The 27,658-nt window shown below is 38.7% G+C and overlaps 1 protein-coding gene and 1 long non-coding RNA gene across 6 annotated transcripts in view; one reads left to right on the plus strand and one right to left on the minus strand.

The window, feature by feature from the left end:
- The window catches only part of SUGT1 (SGT1 assembly cochaperone of MIS12 kinetochore complex), a 39,919-nt gene extending 17,314 nt beyond the window's left edge, over positions 1-22,605 (minus strand). For 2 of the 5 annotated variants that reach the window (XR_015137790.1, XM_086328777.1), the window contains exons 1-10: positions 22,433-22,605; positions 22,281-22,341; positions 15,927-16,017; positions 15,202-15,271; positions 13,808-13,878; positions 11,319-11,372; positions 10,924-10,940; positions 10,107-10,141; positions 8,507-8,603; positions 6,694-6,801 (exon numbers count right to left, since the gene is read on the minus strand). Coding sequence is in view for 4 of the 5 variants with exons in the window: in XM_086328777.1 (XP_086184903.1) it covers positions 6,694-6,801; positions 8,507-8,603; positions 10,107-10,141; positions 10,924-10,940; positions 11,319-11,372; positions 13,808-13,878; positions 15,202-15,271; positions 15,927-16,017; positions 22,281-22,341; positions 22,433-22,470 (642 nt within the window). In the remaining variant the exon portion in view is untranslated. Of the gene's footprint in view, positions 1-6,693; positions 6,802-8,506; positions 8,604-10,106; positions 10,142-10,923; positions 10,941-11,318; positions 11,373-13,807; positions 13,879-15,201; positions 15,272-15,926; positions 16,018-19,139; positions 19,194-22,280; positions 22,342-22,432 lie in introns of those variants that run through there. The other 3 variants (XM_086328778.1, XM_086328781.1, XM_086328780.1) reach the window with 3 other exon arrangements.
- Positions 22,606-22,748: 143 nt separating this feature from the next.
- LOC147361358 (uncharacterized) lies at positions 22,749-25,862 on the plus strand. The gene is made up of 2 exons (XR_015137792.1): positions 22,749-23,611; positions 23,881-25,862. It is a non-coding gene; the product is annotated as an uncharacterized LOC147361358 (long non-coding RNA).
- Positions 25,863-27,658: the final 1,796 nt, after the last annotated feature.

Genomic DNA, 27,658 nt, shown 5'->3' on the forward strand with positions numbered 1-27,658 from the left:
GTAATCTGTCAGTATTTTCAGTCAGATATGAAGTGATGGGTATAAAAGGGGTGTGGACTGAGTATTTTCTTAGGGTGCCCAGAAATGTAACAAAAATGTTTTCATGAGAGAAAACATGAAACAAATCTCACTGGAAAAGAAGCAAAACAATCAGTCTTTTAAATGTAACACACGTATTTAAATTCTACATGCATAAAAACAAACATTTACAAGGATCTCCAGAATTCTGTAAAGTGAACTATGACTTAACGTGCATAAAGCGAAATACTGCCACTATTTCCTCACACCCAGTATGAGGACTCTGGTCATTTTCAGTTGTCACTGTTGCAATCTTTATCAAAAAGGGACGGAAATCCAACAGTCAGCAATGACACAAAAAATTACTGAAAAGGACTATTAGTATTATAGTAAAATTTAAAACTGCATCTTACTCCTTTAATTTTCAACTTATCTAGAAATGAAGACTTCACAAGCAGTGTGTACATCACCAGTATCCTTAACTAACTTCAGCCATGGGGCACCCCATGCTCACACCACGTTTTCCTGTACTAAGAACTGTCTATAAAAAGTCCCTCGCTTCACCTGAATAGCAGCACACACTAGCATTGGCATCTCTGAAAGCCACTACAACCTGAGTAATTGTGCATTATGAACAAAGAGGCCTTTATAAAGCCCAAGTCAAAGCTCTAAGTAACAACCTATTTCAACTGAGACAAGCTGACTTGAACTCGAAATTATACTTACTCCATTCATTAAAAGAAATGCACAGAATAAAGCATTTAAAGCGGCTTTCTTAAAAGGCAAAAGGGGAGAGACTAATTTCCTATGAATTCCTTTTTTATCTACTTCACTTTTAATGCTTACATATGGACGTGAGTTTGAGTGAACTTCAGGAGTTGGTGATGGACAGGGAGGCCTGGCGTGCTGCAGTCCATGGGGTGGCAAAGAGTCGGACACGACTGAGCGACTGAACTGAACCGATGCTCTTAAACGTGATTCTGCCAGATACTTTTCAAAATACCACCAGTCCAACTTCAGATATTTTTACTGGGACTATTAATCAGCCATTCTATTCATTTAAGTCAAAAGTAATTTAAAGATAACTTAAAACCTTGATGATTTGCGTGAATGCAGCTCTCACAGGCACAGAGAAGGCTTTCAATGTGCCACAAGGTCCCAAGCAGCATTCACAGACTACTAGTAAGAATCCCTGTGTGTTGGGTTGTCAGTGTTCAATAGCATGTGTACTACCACCCATTTCTAAGCTCTCCTTTACACAGAAGAAAATTTAATTTTTTCCAATGAAAGGAACTTTAGATTTAAAGAAAAGCCATTACTTCTAAAGGGTCACAGCATCCAGAGACCATCTTCTTAAAAAAAGGTGAGTCTTTACTATTACAGATTGATGGTGAAGGAATCTTTACCAGAGACTAGAGAGCTGTGCAGCTTACTGGTAAAGTTTTTTTTTTTTTTTTGGCAAACTTTTGGGAACCATCTGTTTCAAAGATGCAGTCATTAGTGTTCCCTGATCTTTAGAACGCAGCTTTCCCAATGTTCTCTCACTCAGCTCTTTGCACATTTAACTTCTGTATCAAAACTCTTAGAATAGCTCAGTCTCCCTGAGGCCAGAATGCACATCTACTGTCTTTATTTTTATTTTCAAATCATTTTATAATGTTTTTAGTGCAAAGGATGGTAATGCATGAATAACCTTCCCCAATGTTCTAACAGCACAGTTCAAATGAGTACTGAGTGCCTACTGTGAGCCAGGCACTGTGCTGGTGCATAGGGCCCCTCACCACCTTGATTCTTCTTGGAAGAAATCAATCAGAAGAGACACTCCTATAAACAAAAAATTCCAGTGTCCATTCTGTAAGCAACAGACCTAAGTTTTGAGAAATACCTAATTATCTGGAAGGAAGTTTGCCAAAATGTCATCAGTAATGAGACATTACTTTCTCAGCTCCCTGATATTTTTCCAGATTTTCTATGATGTGCATTTACTGATTTTACAACCCAAATAAAAATCTAAATAATGAAAATTAAATAACAGCAGCAATACTTATTGAGTACTTATTACATGCCCTAGGTACTACATGCTTCATGTACCTCACTCAACAGAAAAACCCTGTAATAGGAAAACCATCCACATTTTAGAGAGGAGGGAGCCACATAAGCAGAAGTTGTGAACAAGTCAAAAACAGCCAGTAGTGTAATTCTGAAAGAGATGAGTCAAACAGGTGTCACTTGTTGGACATATGACAAATCTCACTGAGGCCTAGTTTCTCATGTAAAATGGAATTAATAGGGCCTACCTATTAAGAAAGTGAAGAGGAACTGAAGAGCCTCTTGATGAGCGTAGAAGAGGAGAGTGAAAAAGCTGGCTTAACATCAATACAGTAATATTAACGCATATATATGGAATTTAGAAAGGTGGTAATGATGACCCTATATGTGAGACAGCAAAAGAGACACAGATATAAAGAACAGACTTTTGGACTCTATGGGAGAAAGCGAGGGTGGAATGATCTGAGAGAATAGCATTGAAACATATATATTATCATATGTGAAACAGATCACCAGCCCAGGTTCAATGCATGAGACAGGGTGCTCGGGGCTGGTGTGCTGGGATGACCCAGAGGGATGGGATGGGAGGGAGGTGGGGGGGGGGGGGTTCAGGATGGGGAACACACGTACACCCATGGCAGATTCATGTCAACGTATGGCAAAACCAATACAATATTGTAAAGTAATTAGCCTCCAATTAAAATCAATTTTTTTAAAAAAACCTCAGCATTCAAAAACTAAGATCATGGCATCTGGTCCCATCAAGCAAGGGATATATATGGGGAAAAAGTGGAAGCAGTGACAGATTTTCTTTTCTTGGGTTCCAAAATCCCTGCAGATGGTGACTGCAGCCATGAAATTAAATGATGCTTGGTCCTTGGAAGGAAAGCTATTGCAAACCTAGACAAGAGTATTAAAAAGCAAAGACATCACTTTGCTGACAAAGGTCTATATAGTTAAAGCTATGGTTTTTCCAGTAGTCATACATGGATGTGAGAGTTGGACCATAAAGAAGCTGAACACTGAAGAACTCATGTTTTTGAACTGTGGTGCTGGAGAAGCCTCTTGAGAGTCCCTTGGGCTGTAAGGAGATCAAACCAGTCAATCCTAAAGGAAATCAACCCTGAACATTCACTGGAAGGACTGTCTTGACCAGACACCTCCAATCCCTTCATATCATAATTAAGATTCTTTCATGAATATTTAAAAAAAAATACTAAAACTTGTAAAATTTTAGTGGGTTAAGAAGGGAGAAGGAGGCTGGCTACCTGTCTCTAAGACACACATCTTTATTTCCCACAATTCCAGTTAAAAGCTTCATATTTTATTGACATAATACTAAAAATTACTCTGACTAAAAATAGGAACACAAGAACATTTCTGCAACAGCAATTTTCCTTGGAGTGAATATTAACCTTTAAAATGAGTATTTTACAGCATAGCTGTTACTGAAGATAAATCCTGTGGTTGTGTTGAGAGAATACTGTCATGAGATTAACAAAATGAAATTAAAAAATTAGTTTCTTAATTAAAAAAAATGGATCAGCAGGCAGATATGTAAGCTGGTATTCAGTAGAAGGTAGAAATAACTATCAGTGGTACTAAAATATATATATATATATATGAATTCTGACTTTAAAAAAGGACATTACATACTATACTGTAAAATATTTAGCTAAGGGAAATTCCCTGGCAGTCCAGTGGTTAGGACTTGGCGCTTTCACTGCTGGGGCCAGGTTCAATCCCTGGTCAAGGAACTAAAATCCTGCAAGCCGTGTGGCATGGCAAAAAAAAAAAATAGTTAAGAAATGCTATTTCAATAATTGAAGGGTACTAACTCTTCCCATCTTCATTGCAAATTATATTTCACTTGAATAACACTTAACCAACAGTTATACATAAATATGCAACATGCACTATTTATTTGAAGATGGGAAAGAAAACAGGATTCTCAAAAGGCAAAGAAACAGCCCTTTTAAAACCACAGATTTTACAGAATCTCTAGTATCAAGCAGATTTTCCCAAGCAAAATGTACCCTTTTCTCAATCCACCTGCAAACATATGAAAAGAAAATTACTATTTTTCCCTTCTAGTGACATCAATAAATAAGCCTCAGTAACCCAGAGAAAGATGTTATTTTCAGTATTTTAATACTGACTCCCTCTGCTGTATAAAAAAGGATTCAAAAATGTCATTTCCCTTAGGATCTAATTAGGTACAATTCTTTCCATTTGTTTCCCATAAAACACAGCTTAAAAACAGATAGCTTAACAAAGTAAAATATATTACTCTGGGTTAGGACAGTAAAAATAATCATCCTCCAGAATATATCCCTCAAATCTAAATTCTTTAGTCCAGAACTTAGACAAACCTAAGAAAAGAAACAAAAATCTAAGTATTCTTCCTGGGCCATGCTGAACAATTCAGTAACCTGAAACTTGGGGAAAGCATTTAAAATCCATGAACCTCAGTTTCTTTTTACCTGTAAACCTAAGAATGAAGGCACTTACTACACTCTGCAAACTTGTTAAGGCCAATATCAGAACCCAATTTAAATTCATTCTCTGAACAATTACTGACCACCTACTCACAACATACAGTGTACAGGGCTAGGATTGCCAAATTTAGCAAATGGAACATATTTGTATCTTAAAACTATTTACTGTATGTAAAAGCTAATTGCTCATCCTGTACTTTAGGGCTTCCCTCATAACTCAGTTGGTAAAGAATCTGCCTGCAATGCAGGAGACCCGGGTTCGATTCCTGGGTCAGGAAGATCCCCTGGAGAAGGAAATGGCAACCTACTCCAGTATTCTTGCCTGGAAAATCCCTTGGACAGAGGAGCGTCGCGGGCTACAGTCCATGGGGTCGCAAGAGTTGGACACAACTTAGCGACTAAACCACCACCACCTGTACTTTATCTGGCAACTTTCCCTGAAGCACGTACAGAGATTCAAGTATGACAGCTTCTCATCTTTAGAAGACTTAAAAAAGTAAGGGAAATCAATGTATATATAAACAAACTACCATACAGGGAAGGGTAGTAGCTATGTAGCATTTAAAGAAAAGACCAAGGGGGGAAAAAGGTAAGCTGGGAAAACAGTAAGAGGGCCTTGGGGAATGGTTACACTCAACAAGCACTCACAAGATTCAAAGGAGAATAAAAAACTGACAGTGCTTAGTCACAGCCCCGATTTTGGCCAACAGACCTGTGTAGTCACCAAATACCCTCTTCCATTATACAAGGTGGAAACAGGTTTTGAAGTTATTTGCAATATTTTCACACAGATCAATTTAAATTACTTCAAAAAGACATGCATTAACACCTCTCAATAGAAAAGATGTACAAAAATGCCAACTCCTAATATTCTGACTTATCTCCCTGTCAAATCGAGTTGTAGTTCTCCGCTTATTTCACCCAATATTACTGAACAAATTCTGTCCAATGTAGACGGGGCCGGTAAGACTAAAATCTTCAGAAGATGTCGTCCTTTTTCTCACTTTCTGTCGTCCAAGCAACTGTTTCCTGTCTCTGCCTCCTAAGTAAACAGCTCTGTATGTTTCACTCTTCAAACAGTTTTAAGCATATCATTTTTATACCAGATGCAAAAACTACTGCTTCTTTACTTTGCACTTCCTGCTCCAACCCTCTGCAGACGCTCTCTTCTTTCTACAGGCCCAATTATCATTCTTCATGACATAAGCCAACCCTGATTCTAGTCCATGAGTGGAACATTCACACAGCTCAAAAGTTAAATAACCAACTACGCTGGAGGACATGTGTATAGAAAAGGTGTAGTAATGCAGAAAATTTATGCATATCATTCTTTCCCCTCATACACCCTCACACAATCTTACAGGTGAAAGGATTTCAGAGTCCACAGCTCTCTCATTTTCACAGGATGATGGAAATCATGCCCTATGATCATGTGTGATCATGTGAATCACTAGTCTACACTTACAGAGCGAGCAAGGAACCAGAGTCAGATTTTCTGATTTTCAGTTCAGTATTTTTTCTGCTAAATTACACTTCTATCCTACTATACTCTTACTACACCTTCTGACTGGTAGCTGATACATTCCATGAATTTTAATTCTATTGCACATTTTTACTCTTTTTGAAAATATAAAGAAATCTATAAATTAGTTATTCAAACTGTAATTAATCCCTCATAACACAGTAACCTAAAATTCAGCTTAACTAAAAAGCAAGACAGCAGATTCATGTTTCTAATAGTCTATATTTTTAACTCCGTAAGGAAGTGTGAGAAAAGTATTTATGTATCACAATGGACCAAACTGACAAGTCCAAGACAAGAACCACTGTCAGTATCAAATCTTAAGAAGATGCTGATCATTGTATCTTTAGTGGCAACTGTTTTATCAAGAAGTACTATACCTATCTTAGTAAGCATATAAACACTGCTGAGGTTAGGTTTTTAAACTCCATTTTCCTAGAATTAGGGGAGGGGGAAAAACTATTATTCAAAAACTACTGTTCTTATTTAATTTAAACATGTGTGGCTAGAAGGATCTATAAGTTTACAACCACAGGGATAATTAGATGACCAATGTTTCTGTGTTTTGAAAAGATTACCAGTGACAACCCGTTCCAATGGTCTTACCTTTGTTGAAAGCACTTTAAACGTGCTCTGCTCTGGTATTATAGGATGAAGAAGTCTCAGTTTCAAACTGTAATCATCTCCAGAAGGAAGTTTCACTAAAGCAGACAACTAATGAACATAGAATTAGTGGCACATTTTATAAATTAATTTAAAAAAGGGTAAAGTACTTAAACTGACTATAATTACAGAACTTTAGTACTGTTGCAGAGTATTTTTAAAACCTTATATGGAATATAAGATTTAAGAATCTCAAAATAATCCTTTTTAAAAATCTGATGTCCTTCATAATTCAAAAGGACACATGTACCTCAATGTTCATTACAGCAATATTTACAATACATTTACAATACATTACAGCAATATTTACAATAGCCAAGACATGAAAGTAACCTAAATGTGCATCAACAGATGAATGGATAAGAATGTGATGTGTATATATACATACGTGTGTGTGTGTGTGTACACATATATGATGGAATATTACTCAGCCATAAAAAGGAACAAAACTGGATCATTTGTGATGTGGATAGATCTAGAGTCTGTCATATAGTGGTCAGTCAGAAAGAGAAAAACAAGTTATCATGTATCAATGCATGCATCTGGAATGCAGAAAGATGGTAACAGAGGAGCCTGTATGCAGGGCAGGAATAAAGAAAACATAGCGAACAGGTATGTGGACATGGCAGGGTGGGGAAGGGAAGAAGAGGAGGGGAGACGAATGGGGAAAGCAGGTTAGACACGTGTGCTATGGCGTGTGAGACGGCTAGGGGGGCAGCGGCTATACAGCACAAGGAGCTCAGCCGAGTGCTCCGCAATGAACTAGGAGTGTGACGGGGAAAGGCAAAAGGAGGTTTAAGAAGAAAGGGATGTGTGTATACATATGGCTGATTCACTTTGTTGCACAGCAGAAACACTGTAAAGCAATTCTACTCCAAAATTAAATAGCACTGCCCATGAAAAAAAAAGGAAAAAAAATGTAAATGGACTAAATGCTCCAATCAAAAGAAAAAAAAAAAACAAAACCTGGTATTCGTCACAGAAACTCTTACATACCTAATTAAAGAACAGAGTATGTTTCATAACATACACTATACATTTAAATCTCAAGGAAACTCAAGATACAAGGGCCAAATAGTACAGCATGTAACAACAAAAGCATTCTTGTGCAAAACATCTAGTTCTACCACAAACTCTCTTAAATCTCTATCACAAGGTTTTCCACTAAATGCTAAGAAACCAAGTTATTAAAAGTCATACTCATTTAATATGGTTAAACTCATAACAAAGAAGCAGACCTTTTCCATTAAGTGTACCACACAAATGTAACCAAAGCGTGGTTATAATGTGTCTAAAGTTCCCAAATGTGTCTTTTATATTTACCAAGTTCTGCTTTAAATCCCAAATCTAAAGAGGAAACAACGCACATCGAGCTATAACCTACAGTATATATATATACTCTTAGTCTCAAAACTTAAAATGATGCAAATAGAAAAGGAACGCTTCAGATTTTCATCAGCATTTCCATATTATCTCAGGAAGAAATGATATATATTTGATAGATTGCTATAAATTATTCTGCAATATAATTTATTTATATTTACAAATTGGAGTAGGAAATGTCAACCCACTCCACCATTCTTGCCTGGAAAATTCCATGGACGGAGGAGCCTGGTGGGCTATAGTCCCTGGAGTCATAAAGAGTCAGACTCAACTGAGCACACACACACACACACACACACACACACACGCACACACACATTTATAAATAAAACTATTCAATCTCAATCAAAAATAACTCAAAGACTATAATGACCTCTTTTTCTGAAAATTCCACATTTACATCATTCTTCTGAACATTCTTGATCATAAGTGTAATGATTACTTGAGATTCTGTTTGATACCAGTCATACCTATTAAAAAAGAAAAAGGAAACTTAGAACTTCGGAAATTCTTAAAGTTGTTACTTCTTTGCTTTGTCAAGATAAAAGTTACAATCTGATGAACAACAAGAGCTCCACCTTGAGGAACAAAAGAGCAAAGCAGCTGCTGGCTCACAGAAATAATTTTATGTAACCAATTCCACATGATCTGTACTAACGGAAGAGAAAATAAGGTAGATGATGTCCCAACTCTCTCCAGTGGATTTAAATACTCACATAATTTTTTAGGTTCTAAAGTATCCCCAATAGTGTTGTGCTTAGGCTAACTTTTTTTCTTTTTGGCCACGCCATGGCCACGGGATCAGTTCCCCAACCAGGGATCAAACCCATGCCCCCTGCAGTAGAAGCTAGGAGTCTTAACCACTGGACTGCCAGGGGATTTTAAAAGTAAACAATAAAATTTATTCTAAACAGATCATAGTTCTAATACATCAGCAATAGTTTTATCCTCTCATTTCAACCTAATACTAAGAAGTAAACGGTTCTATCCCAATTTTACAAAAAAAAAAAAAAGGCTCAGAAGGATGCGGCAATCAGTTTAAGTCAGTAGCAGGTGATACACTGGACCCGACCCGATATTCCAGGATCTCTTTACTGAAGCTTGGGGCAAACAGTCCTGAGCACAGGGAGAAGGAGTAAATGAGCTAAAATTAAAATAATTCAACTCATTCTGTCAGGCACAGTATTAAATACAGCATCTACCTTCAAAATCCAAGTATGTGGGAAGATTAGCGTGTCGAGAGATTCTAATCGTGTGTATCTTTCCCTCTGAAAGCTGGGATCCTCACTTTCAAATTAAGACTAGATTGACCCTGTGAGAGAAGAGCTATTGATCTGTTCTGGCACTATTACATTCCCAGGATGAAGCACGGTGCCCTGATATGTGGTATATTTATTAAACCATTGTGGGATTATTTTATATATATTCTATACTCCAAACACCATAATTATAATTATTAAATAATAAGTACGGTGTTTGGAGTATAGAATATATATAAAATAACCCCACACTGACTCAGTGAACACACCATGTATCAGGGATCCTCACTTGCTACTTATATTCACGATTGTAACTGCTGCCTTCAGCAAGTAACTTTCAATTCATGCAGAATTATCCCATGAAAAATTTACTCCAAATATAAAAGGCAGGTAAAGTTACAACATTATCAAGTCTACCACTAACTTACTGACCTATGTAATAACAATAACTTAAATGTAAGAGGTTATTCTTAATATATGGAAAGATGACATAATATGCAACCATGTGAAGCAAGTTTTAAGTTAACCTTAATGTGAACACTAATTCAAATTGGTTAATGGTCTTACAACTATAGTTTTTCAAGGCTTAGTAAGATTTATCTTAAAAACTAAGAAACACTTAAACCACAGGTAGGGACTTGCTTACTATTAAATGACAGGGTTTCTTATCCCTTTAGGCATATTTATCATGCATTATGAAAAAGAAATCCTTACTTGATTTTTGACTGATGAGTCCTCTGGGATGCAGACTGATTTGGGCAAATCGAAAGAGAAAGATTTTTATGAGTTAGTTTAGTAACTGCATATTAAAAATGTATTTATTATTAATTTACCCAGTGCTATAGTTACTTTGATATGGAATAATTACATGAAAACTTCCTAGAAAGCATGGTATACATTAATGTTAAATAATATTCATCTTCACAAAAATCAGAATATTCAACATTTTAAAAATTTTATGAGTTTCCATTTCAAAGATCATTTTTCTTCTAAAATAAAAGCAGCAAAAAAAAAGAGAAAAATTTCAGAAGATATGTTTGGAAAAGATTACAGATAAAATGTCCAGTTCCAGGATTCAGCAATGCTCTAAACTGAAAATAACAGCAACATTTAAAAAACCATTTTCAGGAATGTAGTGTTAACACCTCCAGGCTTAACAATGGCAAAACTGCCCCGGAAAAGCCTATGGAGGAGGACTTCCACAGTGCCTTCCTGATACGGCCTGACCCCAGTCCCGGTCTCTCTGCAACAATCTATGTTGACCACTGAGAAACAAAGTGACTTTTTAACCAATTCAGATTTTCCTAAACTACTTATTAATAAATCTAAAGGACTTGCCCTGGGTCACTGGTGGCCTCTAACTTGTTCCTAAAGAAGAAGGGAAGAGACAGCATTTGGAGGAAGAAAATAAGTAAAACTGTCCTAGAGACATGCGGAACTGCCAGAAAGTACATTCGGAGTACTGTCTCAAGTATATTCAATAGTAATATAATTAAGTAAAAACACAAAGGATTAAAAACTTTGGACTTACCACCTCGGGCTGTGATCCTGTTAAAAACATAAAAAAGAAACATTTTCAGATAACAGTACATGTATAGACAAAATTACATACATGATTTCTAAGGCACAAACATATTATTACGGAAACCAATTCTCCATGCATATCTAATAAGAGAAACTGGTTTAATTTTACAGTCTGGAGTCACTTGAGACTCCTCAGTAATTTCTTACCATTGCAAAACAAATCCGTTTGAATCTCCCTTTCAACATAAGGAATCAGGTAAAAAAATGAAAATACCTTTGGAAATCCCAATCTAATAGAACATGCACTACTTAAATTATAAGTTATAAAGTTCAAAACAAAAAAAAATGACAAACACTGACTTCTTTTTAAATTGAAAGACCATGGGAAATCTGCACACTTACCATTCTGAGCTTCTTGACACCTTTTAATCCAAGCAGTTAAATCAGCATCCGCACCTGGAAAGAACAAACGGTAACAACACTCACCTGCACAACCCAACACGCTCACTCACCACATGCTGACTGCACACCGCCAGGCTACGTCACGGCTCCAGAAGCTACGGATCCAACATGAGTCAGACGGAGACATCTGTCCTCATAGTGTGTAGCTAGCCTTAATATTATAGCTATTAGTTAGGTTGAATATTTATTTTGTTTATCCTGAAGAATTCTGATTTTTAAAAAATCGATTTTAACCAGTCAACCTTATTGGTTCCTAGATACAGATAATCTCCATTTCTCCTCACCCCTTTCCTCTTAAAAGAGCTTCCTCTCACACAACAAAATCAGACCTGAATCAGATTCCAAATACGTCATCAGTTGGGGGAGGACGGGTCTGCAGACCTGGCAACCAGCAGCTGGGCTAAAGCTCAGAAGCCTCTGTCCACCTGTCTGCTATCTAATGAAGTTGCTTATCCTGTCTACTATTTTTTCAGCAGCTTTACTTATTACCACGCCTTCAACACCAAGAAGCATCTTTATATTCGGCAGAGTTTTGTACTCTAAGTATCTCTAAGTTCCATGACATCCATTGACACTACATACAGTGAATCATAGTTCACTGCATAGACAGCAATGCAAGCATGTACATAAGCAAATTATTTCTGAAGACTCAGGGCAATGACAGTATCTAAAAAGTCATAGCATCTAATAAATTATAATGTTAAGAAAGATTATTAGAAGTGATCGTAATAAAAGTTTATTAATTTAAGCTAACTGCAGGTACCACTATTCTGAAAAACACAAAGTTTAAAATTTCTTAAAATGAAATTTTCTAATTCATTAATTTACAGACAGAATTCAACTATACAGGCCTTAAAATACATACACACACATTTTAGAGGTGAACATTTATATAAAAATTCTAAATGTGAAGAACCGATTATTCAAATTAATCAGTAAATAAGCTGATTCCTATCATACAAGGGGGGAAAAAGGTAATATGGAGTTAAAAATTTTTTACCCCAATAAAATGGAAGCTGAATAGTTTAACATAAGATTTTCCTGGAATTAAAAGATGAATTTGATTTTAAATTAAATATCCTCAACAGAAATTTTACCAAAGAGCAGACACCCTCTTCTGAGGCCACCTCTGAAATAATTCTAGGATAAAAGCCAACGGCATGATAATAAAGTATCAAGGAAGGAATTTAGGCAGGGAACTTTGTTTCTCTAAAAAAAAATAAGAAATAGGGCTTAGAAATCTAAAGATGAAGTGACTCATGTCTCATCAGAGTTTTCAAGTATGTATCAAGACACCAAGAAAACTGGACTCTAGAATTTGCGAAGTGTATACATGCTGGCTTGGTGACTGAATAGCCCTATTATTCACATACCATGCTTGGGATAACCAAGTTTGAGAGTACCTCCTACTGCCTAGATCTCTTCTTTCCTAATTTGTAGGTTTTGTTTGCAAGGTTGGGCTTGTCACCCTTCTCAAGTAGGTACACAGCAGAAAAGCAAATATTCAAAGCAGTATATATTTTAGTGTATAATCATGTATGACTTTTGTATGAGGGTTTTCAATCTCAGCATTACTGACATCTGGAACCAGATGCTTCTGTTGTGGGGACTGTCCTGTTCAGGATGTTGAGTAGCATCCCTCATGAGATGTCAATGGTATAACCCCCATCTACCAGTCAGGAGAGTCAAAAATCACTGCAGACATTCCAAACATCCCCAATGGAGGAAAATCATCCCCAGCTAGGAACTACTGCCTTAGAGAACTATGGGTAACACTCTACCATAAGATGGAGATAAAATGAGAGAACACAATTAAGACTATGTTGTCTATAATTATCTACGAGATTACTGACAACATTTTGTATTTTGCAGATTTTTTTTGATACTTGGCTCTTAACAAGTTCTGTATATTATACATAGACTGTTGGCATAATTTTCATCTATTTCTCCCAAAAAGACAGTATTAGAAATTCACAATACTCTCAAAGTTCCATGTTTCTTCTATACCCTATCATACTTTACCCAAACTTACACTTCACCTCTCAATAAAAATCTTTGTTCTAAGATTTCCTTATCTCAACAATCTGAATAACAACTTAAATAGACTTCAGAACGTGAGCGCAAGTTAAGCTTTCACTTGTCCATTAGGAAAAAATTAAAAGCCAGACCAGTACTGGGAGCACACCAAGTGTTTAAACAGTTCTTTTGCTTCTAATGATAACAGTTTTTCTGTGATTTAAATGCTAAGAAAGGCCAGTTTAATCAAATTTTAAGTAAACTCAAACTCTGCAATCAACACAAAATGTCATTAAGAGAGAAAAAAGTGTTTCTATAATTAACTTGAGATTATACTAACAAGATTCAGTTATGGTATTTAAGATACACAGATATAATGGACTAGTTTACTAACATATAATTATAATACTTACTATTTAATTTCTGTCCTTCTGTAAAAGTTTCTAGAGCAGCAGCATAGTTTTTTTCATGGTATTCACATATCCTGTATGAGCATATTAAAAACAAGCACACACATGTAAGATCATGAAACACAGCTTTCTTAAAAAAAAAAGTTTCTCATCTTTTAAAAGAACTTAAGCATGTCAACAAGCTTAAGTTCTAAAATACTCTAATGTTCTAAAATACTCTAACATCTGTGTGTGTGTCAGTCGCTCAGTGGTGTCTGACTCTTTGTAACCCCATGAACTGTAGCCCGCCAGGCTCCTCTGTTCATGGGATTTTGCAAGCAAGAATACTGGAGTGGGTTGCCATTTTCTTCTCCAGGGGATCTTCCTCACCCAGGGATTGAACCCAGGCTCCTGCATTGCAGGCAGATTCTTTACCATCTGAGTCACCAGCATAACATCTAATTCCCATTAAAAACGTGGAACTCATTTCAGAAGGAATTTCTTAATTGTACATACTTGCTTATTCCAATGGAGAAGGCAATGGCACCCCACTCCAGTACTCTTGCCTGGAAAATCCCATGGACAGAGGAGCCTGGTAGGCTGCAGTCCATGGGGTCGCTAAGAGTAGGACACGACTGAGTGACTTCACTTTCACTTTTCACTTTCATGCATTGGAGAAGAACATGGCAACCCACTCCAGTGTTCTTGCCTGGAGAATCCCAGGGATGGGGCATCCTGGTGGGCTGCCGTTTATGGGGTTGCACAGAGTCAGACACAACTGACGTGACTTAGCAGCTTATTCCAAAATATAGTTACACTAAGGAATTAAAGAAGCTTTTGATTCTTAAAGAATAAAGTTACACTTATTAACAGAAACAAGCTGGGATATAAAGTACACAGACACAGAGTCATCTTTAAGCGTAGTCTGTACAGCTTAGGCAAGAAATAGATGTTCTCTAGTCAGTTAAACACAGTAGGTTTCAAATGATGACACAAAAAAGGGATTTGAAATCATTCAGTTTCATCTATACCCTGCAGTTACTTCAATCATCACTATTTTAAACTATATACACACACATACAAACTGTGTATCTCATTGCATACTGCAGTTAATACAATAAAAGTATAAAATATACCAAAAATTGAATCCTATCTCAGCTATAAAATGTATAAACACAGAGTTTACTATTTACATAAAGTTTACAGGGAGGGTAAGTTCAGGATGAGGGGACACATGCATGCCTATGACTGATTCATACTGATGCATGGCAAAAACCATTACAATATTGTAAAGTAATTATCTTCCAACTACAATAATTTTTTTTTTTTTTTTTTAAAGAGAGGGGAAAAAAAGCTTACAATTCATTCATTTAACCATATATAGTCCAGACCCCACAGGAAGAGTAGTTGCTGCCTACCCCTTTCTCAGCAGAGCAGTGGAACTATTTGGATTAAGTTCAAGGGATTTTTTTGCATCAGCAACAGCATCTGCAGATGAAAAAGTGGGTTTTTTGGTCAGTTACTTATGGATCCTAAGAAATACTACACACAAAATTTGAATTAGTCTCAGATTTTTAAGTTTTCAAGCTGGTGAAATGGACAAATGACTTTAAAATAGGAACAGCTAATCTGAGATAAAATTACCCTCATACATTCCTATTGACCTAATCCTCAAGCTCTTCAGGAAATGAATAAGGCTCCGTATCACAAAGTTCAGATAATTTCATTAACATCATTCATGTAGTTTGACTCAAGGTATTTAATTTTTCCCTACTCAGATTATCTATCCAGAATAATTAAAATTACAGAATATAGAATACATTCTTTTCATAAAAAACAGAACAAGAGAATTCATTCAAATGCTCTGTAAATTAGTAAATGTGATGCTATCCTTTTTTAGCATACCCAAGAACCAAAAATGAAATCTTACAAATTCTACACCCACTGCAGAAAGAATCGACAACCGTAAAATTTAAATGAGTGATGCGCAACATAATGCTTGTCATATTTTGGCTACTTCACCTTGTATGAAAGATCAAGTTAAAAGTCCTGGAAGATAACCTCTATTTTATTTGATTCACTGTATCCTGGGCAAAGTGTATAAGTTACTTATAGAGACAATGTACTTTGTAAGGAAAGTTACCACTGTAATTCCCAAGAAGAATGTGACAATAAGCTCTTTGACAGTAATACTGTGCATCATCTGGTTTCTGCTCCAAAGCCTTAGTCAGCTCCTACAAATACAAACATGCTGAGTGTCAGTAAATGTTTTTTAAAAGTTACTGAACTCTAATTAAACATGATCTTTAATAAAATAACCTATTATCACAAGCTATTTGGAGGAAAGATAACAGGGAAACAAGCTTGGAGCCTTTCTTTGCAAGAGGATCAATACCCCCCCTTCTCCCCTTGAAGGCCCACAATCGAATGTAATATCTATGCAAAGCACTTAGCAGTTTCCAGCCTACAGTAGGAACTCAATAAATGGTAATTATTATCACCTCATTTATCCTAAAGAGTTTAGTTGATATACATTGACCATCACTGATTTTCTCCTTCTTCTAATTTGGAGAAGATTCAAAGACCATGTAGAATTTAAGATCCCTAGAAAATGTGAAGCTGTCCAATAATTTTTAAGAACTGAAAGTTAAATCTAGAGCTCAGGAGGTTAATGGAACCAATAAATTCATAAGCAAGCTTACCTGGCCCTCTCCTATCCTCTTGTCAAAGGCCTAAGAAATTACAACATTCTGTCAAAAGCCCAGTCAGATACAGTATCTCATAGGTAGCTACTAAAGAATTAACAGAACAATTGAAACTTTTGCCACTCTGGGTAGTCACAGTATGTGTTAGCTGGAACAATAATGATGCAAGGAGAGAGAGCACGATCTGTGAGGCCAAGGACAAACGCAGGCAGACAGGAAGGCTTTGATCCCACAGCCATTTACCCACACATCCTGAGGGTTTTGGCAGCTTTCTTAGTTAAGCAAAAGTCCTTCAACAGCCACACATGGGGTTCTGCTTAAACCCTGTAGTGTGATTCTCACAAAGAAATGTATATTATACTTGGTAATCAGATACCTGCAATCCAGTATACCTAAAATCGAAAGCAATGTTTTACCATCTTAACCCCTATCACCCTGATTCAAGCAGTAATGAAAACTAGATCTTGTTACTATATCTCTATTCAAAACAGATGCCTTACCAGCTGACTCAGAGCAAAGGCCCAAGTGCTCCCATGATCAGTTAAGGCCCTCCTTGACAGAACCCTCCACTCTCTTTCTTATCCCATCTCTTTAAAACTCTTCTCCTTGTTCCACAATGGCCTTCTCTTTGTTCCTCAAACATCTCCTGACCCTCCACCTTTTCACTACAATGCTCTTCACACTACAGTGTGTGGCGAAAATCCATTCCCTCACATCCTGGTCAGGGACTGTGCCAGAGACAAGATTCAAGTCCATGTCTGACTGCCTCCAAATCAAATCTTAACCACTATACACGGCCTCCTGGTAAAATTCCTTTACTCCAAGTTTCTTTCACACACCATCTAACATCTGTATTAACACAACAGTTCCTAATGAAATACTTAAGCTAAAAACACCACCTTGCACTAAACTTTCAAACAATTTGGAACACAGCTGATGGCTTCTTATGTACCTACTCCCAAAATCAAATTTCCAACCTCTCCTCACCAAGAACAGGTATGCTATAGGTCAAAAAGGCTGTCGTATTATAATAACATCAGGCTCATCAATTCAAAAAGTATTTTTAAACATATATTTTGGAATAAACACAGGCCAGACACTGGAGGTTCACAGATGCATAAAATATTCCTTTTCTTAAGGAGTCAGGTATAAACTTTGGAATTTTGAACAACCCACTTGCAAATGACCTTTAAAAACACCAATTGTTGCAATTAGGGTGATTAGGTTAAATAAGCAACTGACTTACTTCGGTGTTAATAAAAAAAAAAGAAGTTACCCCAAATCACCCAACACAAACTGAACTTTATAACACACCAATTTGTATGTCATGAATAAAATACAACAATAAATTTTTATTTTGAATATGGAATATACAATATAATAAAGCCAAAAAAGGTTAAGTTAAAATAATTGTGCTGTCTGAACTACCTCTGACTTGGGGCGCGTTTTCAGTGTTTCAACTGTTTCTGTGACAACAGCTGCTACTCACTGGCTGCTGACTGAAGGCAGGTATCACAAAAGGCAAGGACTTCGGTGCCGACACTTGAATCACAGCAGCAAAAAGGCTTTTTAACGCAGACTTACATGAAACATATCCAAAGATACAGTATTTCTCACATGAGTTGTTATAGTTGAGCAATTTATCGTTCTCAAAAGTAATGAAATCTTTTGAAGTGTAAAATATAATTACACTGAAATCTTTACCAAGATAATGGTAAAGAAAGTAAGTACCCTGATAACACAGAACTACAGGGGGAAAACTACTTTTTAAGGAATTAACATTGTTTAAGATTGTGATCTTGGAAAACTAACTTCCAAATCTTTAGAGCTTTAGGCTCTTTTAAAATGCTAACCAGAAAGGTAACTTGTTAAGATTAAAAGCAAAAGCAGACTGCTCAGACTGACCGAAGGTCTAAAGGCCTTTAGCTCTAGGTGTCTCATGCTATCTCCACTTTCCACTTTCTTCCAGTCACACCTAATCCCCAATCATGGATAAACAAGAATACCAAGCCTTCTCCCTTCCTAAAAAGCAGTGCTGGAGAAAAATCACATAATCATGTAGGACTGGTATGTTTTATTCCAACCTGCTATGCCCTCAACAAAGCTATCTGTGGTCAGCTACTTCAAAGTCAGCTCACAAACATTTAATTATACACCTCAATCCTACCCACTCCTCCAGAGGATCAGCTTCATGCCCTAAACCCAAGACTCACTGCTTCTGAACTCCATAACCTGAGTAAGTTAGCCTCAGCTTCCTTGTTAGTAAAATGCACTGCATAGCTGTTCTGAGAATTACTGCAGGAATCATTTAATACATCTGAGTGCCTACCACATCGCAGGCACTACACCTAGAAGACAGTGGTAACCAGATACACAAAACCCCTGCTCCCCTGAAGCTTACACTGCGGCCTCATTCAGATAAAGTAGTCAGAAAAGACAGCTTCCTTGAGAAGGTGACATTTCAGATGAAATCTAAAGTGACAAGCATTTCTAAGCAAAACAATAAACAGTCAACAGAGAGGACATTCTAGGCAAAAGAACTGCTGCAAGTCCAAAGGCACTGCACCAGGCCTGAGTCAGACACACCTGAGTAACAGAAAGAGAGCCCGTGGGGTGAGAACCTAGAGAGCAAGGCTCTCCAAGATGCCTACCTCAAGGGCCTCACCCTTGGACCTTACGGTACTTGTCATTATAATCATCCTTTCCAGTGGACCCAGTTAGTTCCATTTTACAGACAGGAAGTCCGATCAAGAAGAGTGATAGCCAGAACTTTTCTGAAACCAAGATATGGTAGACCCAAGCAGTCTGATTCCAGAGCCAGTGCTCTTAAGCACCATTCATATTGGGCCTCAAAAGATCCTTATAATCCACATAAACGTTTTCTCTCTCTGCTGAATTGAGACTTCCTCTGCAAAGATTTTTTTTCACTTCCCCAGTTGGCCTCTATTCTACTGTACCTTATATACCACTCCACTAGAGCATTTATCTTATATTCTAATGACCTGCTGACCTGCCTCTCTCTCTCATCTAGACTGCAAATGCCCTCACTACAGTATTTTCATCTTTAGATTGCTGGCTCCCAGTACAGCCTTGTTCACTAATATACACTGTTTAATGAAACATGTCATCAGCTTTATATACTTTCTCTTTATTCTTAATAGGATGGTGTTATATAAAAATGTGACATTTTAACTGCTATAATATCTAATGACCTTAATTTCAAAACAGTTACTTTAAACCAGCCCTTGGGGAAAGCAAGAGGGAAACTGACTCTTCTCATCAAGGTTCCAGCCCTACTCATTATTACCAATTACCTAGTAATTAACATTCACCTGTTTAACTCAGTGAGAAGATCATCTCAAGATTTAAAAAGGACATTTCCTCTTAACACAAGCTGGTTCTTACCACAATCATCCTCCCCACTCTGGGTTTCTGACTCAGGTCCATGGCAGGTCCTGAGAATTCACATTTCTAACAAATTTCCAGGTGATGCTCCTGCAGAGGGTCTGGGGATTACACTTTTGGAAACCACGAGAGCACTAGACTAAGAGCAGGAATCTCCTGTCCTCAGGCCCCTATTCTGCCTCTCCCTGGCTGTACACATCTCTGTGACGGATCACCTGGATTTCCTTGGGTCTGTTTCCTTCTGTAAAAAGGAAGGGTAAGGAGTACTGGCCTACAGGAACCATTAGTACGTTCAGAAAATCTGCAGTGGGGAATTCCCTGGCAGTCTTCACTTCCACTGCAGCAGGTATGGGTTCCATTCCTGGCTGGGGAACTAAGATGCCACATCACGTAGTGGCCCCCGCCCCAAGAGGAAAGAAAAAGAAAATCTGAGGGAGAGGGTATCCAAGAATTTGCATTTCTAAGGAATTCCTAAGTGATGCTAACGCTGCTGGTCCAAGAACCACTCTTTAAGGACGAATGTACTAAAGCTAACCACACACCTATACTATATAATTTCACTCCTAGAAAGAAAAAAAAAATTGCACTCTTAAAACAAAGGATATGCATGTGTTCAGCAAAATACATGTATAAGAAAATTCAGTGGTTTTATTCATACTAGCTAACAACTAGAAATATCCCAAATGTCCACTGTTAAACAGTGCTATATTAATACAGTAGAATACTACACAGCAATGAAAAAGAACTGTCCCTTCCCACAAACTTATGGATGTATCTCACATAATGTTTAAAGCAAGACAGAGTAGCTACACTCAACGAAGTATGATGCTGTTTGATACTATATGATACTGTTTGTATGAAATCCAAGGAAAACTAACTGATGGTGATGGAGTTCAGAACAGATGGGTAAGAGGAATCATTGGCTGGGAAGAAATTTAGATTCGTGTTACATACCACACGTCAATACGTAATTTTAAAAGTAAAATAAGTCAGATATAAAATGACCAAGAATCCATTATATTAATATTTTTTAATAGCAACTACTATATAAACTAGATTTCCAAAGGAGGCACAGGGCCTAAGGGGACCATACAAATGTAGACTCTTAATACAGATACTGAGCTGAAATAAGGAACTGTAGAGAAAAACTCTCAGTGCCTCTGGTAACATTATTCTAACAGTGACCCCACAAGAATCACTAGAAAACATCCCAGCACATGTGTAATCAACTGCTTCATTTTAAGGTCTTCATATCCCAACCCCCCCAAAACATAGTCCAAGCTACAGATAAAAAGCACCGATGGATTCCGCCCGGCTTCCTCTCCACCTCCTCTCTCACTACGTCCATCCCACTCAACCAAACGGGTTTTCTTGCTGCTCCCTATGCAGACCTACTTCACTCCTACTTTAGGATCTTGACACTGGCTCCTCTTCCTGCCCGAAATAATCCTTCTGCAGAGCTTCCAAGCTCACTCCCTCGTGCCTCTTCTCAAATGTCACCTCCTCTACTAACCATGAGTCAATTTCTTTCAGAAATCACAGCCAAGAGAAAGGTTCTCTTGCCTCAAAACCCTAACCTTACGTATGTTAGATTAGAACAGCAAAACAAAGTCTCCTCTCTTTTTAAGCTTCAAAACAAGAAACCCCTGGCTAATTTTGAGACCCACTGCATCATGTATTCTTAGCTTGGGCTCTCTGTATTACTTCAAATTATTACTTAACTCACTCTTTTGGATTCCTTTACAGCTTTATAAGCTTTCACTGCACACAAAGTGCTTTGTAAGTCATTTAACTGTATAAATTAAGACTTTAATCCATAGCAACCAGTGCCTTCCACACAGCAGCCCCCCCACCCCCACCCCCGCCAAGAAACTGTTTTGAGAAATAAAACAAATGAGTGAATAATAAACAGAAACAGGGACACCTGGAGATTTTCAGGCACACAAGGGGGAAAGGTTTCTGTCCTAGTGGTGTGAGTTCAGACAGGCACTCAGCACCTGGTACATAAAAATAATCAAGGATGACCGCCAAACGAAAACCCGAATGAACAAACATCGAGCTGAGATTTCACTTTTTGTTCCAGTCACAAATACCATTAAAAAAAAAAAAAAAATGCCCCTTGAGGCCCACAATGCAGGTTAGCTCTACCCCTAAGACATAAGAAGGTTACGCTAAGGAGCTCCAAGGATGCATAAAGGGACCAGGGGTGGAAAGGGGACAAGACGAAGGATCTAATATAACCAGGCCGCCGCGGGGCAGAAAAAGAAGGGGCGGAGGCTGTCAACACCGGGGCTGACCCAAAGGAGAAACAGCGGCCCCGACCCCCGGAAGACAGAGCCGGGAGGAACCCGACGCGGCCGCCTGCCCGGGGGCAAAGGCTGTCTCACCTCTAACGCCGCCTGGGGGTCCTGCTCGATGAGGGCATCTGAGAAGCTCCGGAACAACCTGCTAGGAAAAGAAAGATTTCAAGCAGGGATCACGAACCAAAGAAAGGGGCGGGGGGATGCCAATTACACCAAAGAGATGGAAAAACACGCACCTCGCGGCCGCCACAGGGCCCGCCGCCGCCGCCGCCATCTCTAATCGTCACGGTTCCCGCTGCCGGAGCTGCTCTTCCCGGGGTTACCAGCGCCGCCGCCGCCGCCCAAGGGGGAAACTTCTGGAGAATCACCCACCGAGCTTCCGTCCTAAGTAGCCAACGAGCAGCCGCGCAGGCTGCTGAGGGGAGGGGGGAGAAGAGGCGAAACGCGGGCGCGGGGCGGGCTGGGACCTTGGAGGACCGACTCTCCGGACCCCGCCCCCCCGGCCGCTGACCGACGGCGCAGGCCCCGCCCCACCGCAGCCATGGTTACGGAGGCCGCGGCGGGCCACGCTCGCCCTCGGTCCTAGTGCGCGCGCGCACTACCCGAGAGCCTCCGGGCGCGGTAACTCAGTAGGACCCTTGTACCGTACAGTTACCCTCAGGAACGTGTGGCGTTTGGGAGATGTTTGTACGTCTGTCAATTACACACGGCACATCGAGCTCCATTTTCCCCTACGGCTCTCATCATGGCTCCCCAGAGGCAGCCAAGGCTTTCGCGACCCGTGACGCTCTCGGCTACGTGTTCTTTTCCGGGAGCCACTTCCGGAGGGTGGCCCGTTGACGCTGGGATCCTGGCGCCGAGAGCCCTGAGGGGCTCGCCGGGAGTCGCTTTGCCCTCGTAATGGCTAGACTGGATTTAACGCCTTTTGGTTCCGGTTCGGGCGGCCCGCTCGGTTCCCCAGAACTTCACAGGCCGAGGCTTTCTCCCCACTTGACTTCCCAGATAAAAGAAAATTGTGTTCCATCCGAAGGCGCTGAAGGGAGAAAGGGAGCCTGAATTTTGTCTCAGTGCTCACTCAGCGGGTCCAGCCCTCCTCCCTCAGTGCCCCTCGACCCGTGCAATTCCAATAGAAGAAACTTAGAGCTAATGCCACCGCGGCGGGAGCCGGGGAGCAAGAAGGCGTGGGAATGAGCCGCTCGTTCATAGAGACGAACAAGGAACTGAACTGGAGTATCTCCTCCATACGAAATCTAAACTTAAAGTCCGGGGATTCAGTGGTGTTAACACCCTCCAGTTTTGTTCTAAAGGCTAAAAAAGAAAGGGCAGTAGTCACTGATGTGATAGCAAGCAGGGACACAACTGAATATAATGTATACGGATGGAGTCCTCATAGGTTGTAACTGAGCCTCAGTCTGGTAAGAAAGGGAAAAGGCAATTCAGACAGAATAGGACGCGTGTTAGAAAGTGATGATGTGAACTCAAATTGTAGAGCCAAAATTCAAGCTAGCAGCAGACTGGGTGGAGAGATAGGTACATGCTAGGTCATAAGGACTAGGTGTACTCCGCTGAGAAGTTTGAATGGAATTCACTTAAAGATGCTAAAGCATTATAGGATTTTTACTTGAAAAAGGCATTAACGGTTAAATTTACATTTTTGTTTGTTATTCTCTCTGTACTATGGAAGACACACGACTGGACAACAACAATAGAAGAATGATTAAAGGGACCAGAACAGTTGTTAGGAGACAACTGCTGCGCTACAGGCCAACGTGTGCTCACTGCTCAGTGGGGTTTGTTTACGTCGCCAGGGACCGTAGCCGTCCAGGCTCTTCTGTCCATGAGATTTCCCAGGCAAGGATACTGGAGTGGGTTGTCACTGCCTTCTCCAAAGGATTTTCCCCACCCAGGGATCGAACCTAGGGCTCGATGGAGGTGGATTCTTTACCCCTGAACCAAAATGTCTCTTAAATAGGTCAGTGATTGTAGGGTATGGTGAGAATAACAGAAATAATTGAAGTAAAACTGGATTTGCTGATCTTTTTTGTCATCAATACTCTTTCTATCATACATAAGGCTTTGCCTGCTTCAAAATCATGAAATTAATTACCTGTGTTTTCTTGAATGCTTTACATTTTTACCTTTCACAGCCAGATTTATTCATTTTTATGAAAGGTTTGAAGTCAGGATCAAAATTCCCCTCCCCCCACCCTTATGGATATCCAATTGACCCAGCCCTATTTACTGAAAAGATTGTCATTTGCTCTTTCCCCCAGTAAATATTTATGGCATGGTTGTTGTAAAGTAGATAACCAGATATATGAGGGTCTATTTCCAGGTTCTCATTCCATTGGTCTGCCTAATCGTGTCCCACACTATTTTAATTAATGTAGCTTTATAAGTCTTAAAGCCCTATAACTTTTTCAATATTGCAATGGTAATCTTGGCTAGTCAAAATCCTTTGTATTTACATTATTTTATACATTTTATAAAACTTATTTCCATTTGTTTATAAATTTTAGAATGAACCTGTCAATTTCCAGAAAAACAATTATAAAAACTCTACTAGGATTTCAATTGGGCTTACATTGGATCTATAGATCAATTTATTTGGGGAAAACCGACATCCTAGTATTTTTTAAAATTGAAATATAGTTAATTATGGTGTCATGTTACTTTCTGTTGTACACAGGTGATTCAGATAGATAAATATTCCTTTTCATATTTTTTCCACTATAGTTTAGTACAAGGTGTTGAATATAGTTCCCTGTGCTGTACAAGCAGTTTGCTTTATATATATAGCAGTTTGGATCTGCTAATTTTTCCCTCCTCCACTTTCCTCTTTGGTAACCATAAGTTTGTTTTCTATGTCTGTCATTGTCTGCTTTTTAAATAAGGTCATTTGTATCATATTTTAGATTCCACAAATAAGTGATACCATATGATATTTGTCTTTGCCTGACTTAACTTAGTAGATCTGTCCATACTGCCGCAAAAAAAAAAAAAAAAAAAAAAAAGGCATTATTTCTTTCTCTTTTTGGCTGAGTAGCATTCTATTGTATATCTATATACCACATCTTCTTTATCTATTGATCTGTCAATGGATATTTTAGTTGCCTCCATTTTTTTTTCTGACATCTTTGTATTTCTTCCAATCCATGAATGTAATATACTTCTCCATTTATTTAAGTAGTCTTTAATTTCTCTTGGCAGTGTTTTGTAGATTACAGTGGAGAGGTCTTACATATCTTTCATTATATTTATTCATGGGTATTTGGGTTTTTTAATGCTTTTTAAATGGCAATTTAGGTTTTTAATATTCTATTTGTTTGTTGCTAGTATTTGTTGAAACACTGCTGATTTTTACATATTGACCTTATAGTCAACAATCTTGATAAGTTCATTTATTATTTCTTATATGTAATTTCCCTTATTATATAATATTTTGTAGATTCTTTTAGAATTTCGGTCATTTCACTGTCTTGTCATCTGTGAATAGATGGGTAAACGTCTTCCTCTGCAGTCATTATACCTTTGATTTTTCTTGCTGGTTGTCACTGGTTTGGATGTCTACTATAGTGTTGAATAGAAGTAGTGATATGGACTTCCTGTCCTGGTTGTAACACTTAGGAAGACAGCATTCAATATTAAATGCTTTTTCTGCCTTTATTGAAATGTCCATGTGTATTTTTCTTTAGTATGTTAATATTAATTAGTTTGGTTGGTTTTCAGATGTTCTCTAAATGGCCAATATGCATATGAAAAGAAGTTCAACATCAATAGCTGTATCAAGGGACAGTAAAATAATAATCTGGTATGGCAACCCACTCTAGTATTCTTGCCTGGAGAATCCCAGGGACAGAGGAGCCTGGTGGGCTGCCATCTATGGGGTCGCACAGAGTCGGACAGGACTGAAGCGACTTAGCAGCAGCAGCAGCAGCAGCAAACACTCCCACCAAAATGGCTTAAATTAAAAGGAGTTCCAGTGCCAAGCGCTGACAAGGATATGGAGCACCTATAACTTTCATATATTGCTAGTAAGAGTGTAAATTGGTATTGCTACTTTAGAAAACTTTGACACTATCTACTAAAGCTAGTCATACACATACCATCTTGCCCAAGAATTTTACCAGTAGGCATATGCCCAAGAGAAAAGAATTCTTACGTTCATGTACAAAAATACTGGTTGTAGAATTACCAACAAAAACTGGAAATAATCTAAATGTTCTTTCACAGAAGAAAAATACTACAGAGCAAAGACTAAGAATAAATTATCAGTACACACAACAATATGGATGAACCTCACACACATAATATTGAGTTAAAGAAGCCAGAGTACATCCTGGTAGAGTCCCATTTATATGAAGAGAAGAAACATTGTGAGGGACATCACAGAATGACCTCGTGGCTGGGAAGGCCCATGAGAATGACTTCTTGATGTGGGAAATGTTACATATCTTGACTAGGGTGATAATTACATTAATGATTCAGGAGACCCAGGTTCAATACCTGGGTCAGGAAGATCCCCTGCAGAAGGGAATGGCTATCCACTCCAGTATTCCTGCCTGGAGAATTTCATGGATAGAGGACCCTGGTAGCCACAGCCTATAGGGTTGCAAAGAGTCGGACACAACCAAGTGACTTTCATTCAGGTGTCAAATTTTTCAAGTTACACATTTATGGCAGAAAGTGAAGAACTAAAGAGCCTCTTGATGAAAGTGAAAGATGAGAGTGAAGAAGTTGGCTTAAAGCTCAACATTCAGAAAACGAAGATCATGGCATCTGGTCCCATCACTTCATGGCAAATAGATGGGGAAACAGTGGAAACAGTGGCTGACTTTATTTTGGGGGGGCTCCAAAATCACTGCAGATGGTGACTGCAGCCATGAAATAAAAGACACTTACTCCTTGGAAGGAAAGTTATAACCAACCTAGACAGCATATTAAAAAGCAGAGACATTACTTTGCCAACAAAGGTCCATCTAGTCAAGGCTATGGTTTTTCCAGTGGTCATGTATGGATGTGAGAGTTGGATTATAAAGAAAGCTGAGCACAGAAGAGTTGATGCTTTTGAACTGTGGTGTTGGAGAAGACTCTTGAAAGTCCCTTGGACTGCAAGGAGATCCAACCAGTCCATCCTAAAGGAGATCAGTCCTGGGTGTTCATTGGAAGGACTGATGTTGAAGCTGAGACTCCAATATTTTGGCCACCTGATGCGAAGAGCTGACTCATTTGAAAAGACCCTGATGTTGGGAAAGATTGAGGGCAGGCAGAGAAGGGCACGACAGAGGATGAGATGGTTGGATGGCATGACTGACTCAATGGACATGAGTTTGGGTGGACTCCGAGAGTTGGTGATGGACAGAGGCCTGGCATGCTGCGATTCATGGAGTCGCAAAGAGTTGGACATGACTGAGCGACTGAACTGAAATGATCACGTTTAAGATTTGTGCACTTTATGCTTA

This window comes from Bos grunniens, chromosome 12 (genome assembly GCF_055505025.1).
Source record: "Bos grunniens cultivar Pamir isolate PY7600 chromosome 12, Bosgru_T2T1.0, whole genome shotgun sequence".
Classification (NCBI taxonomy): domain Eukaryota; kingdom Metazoa; phylum Chordata; class Mammalia; order Artiodactyla; family Bovidae; genus Bos; species Bos grunniens.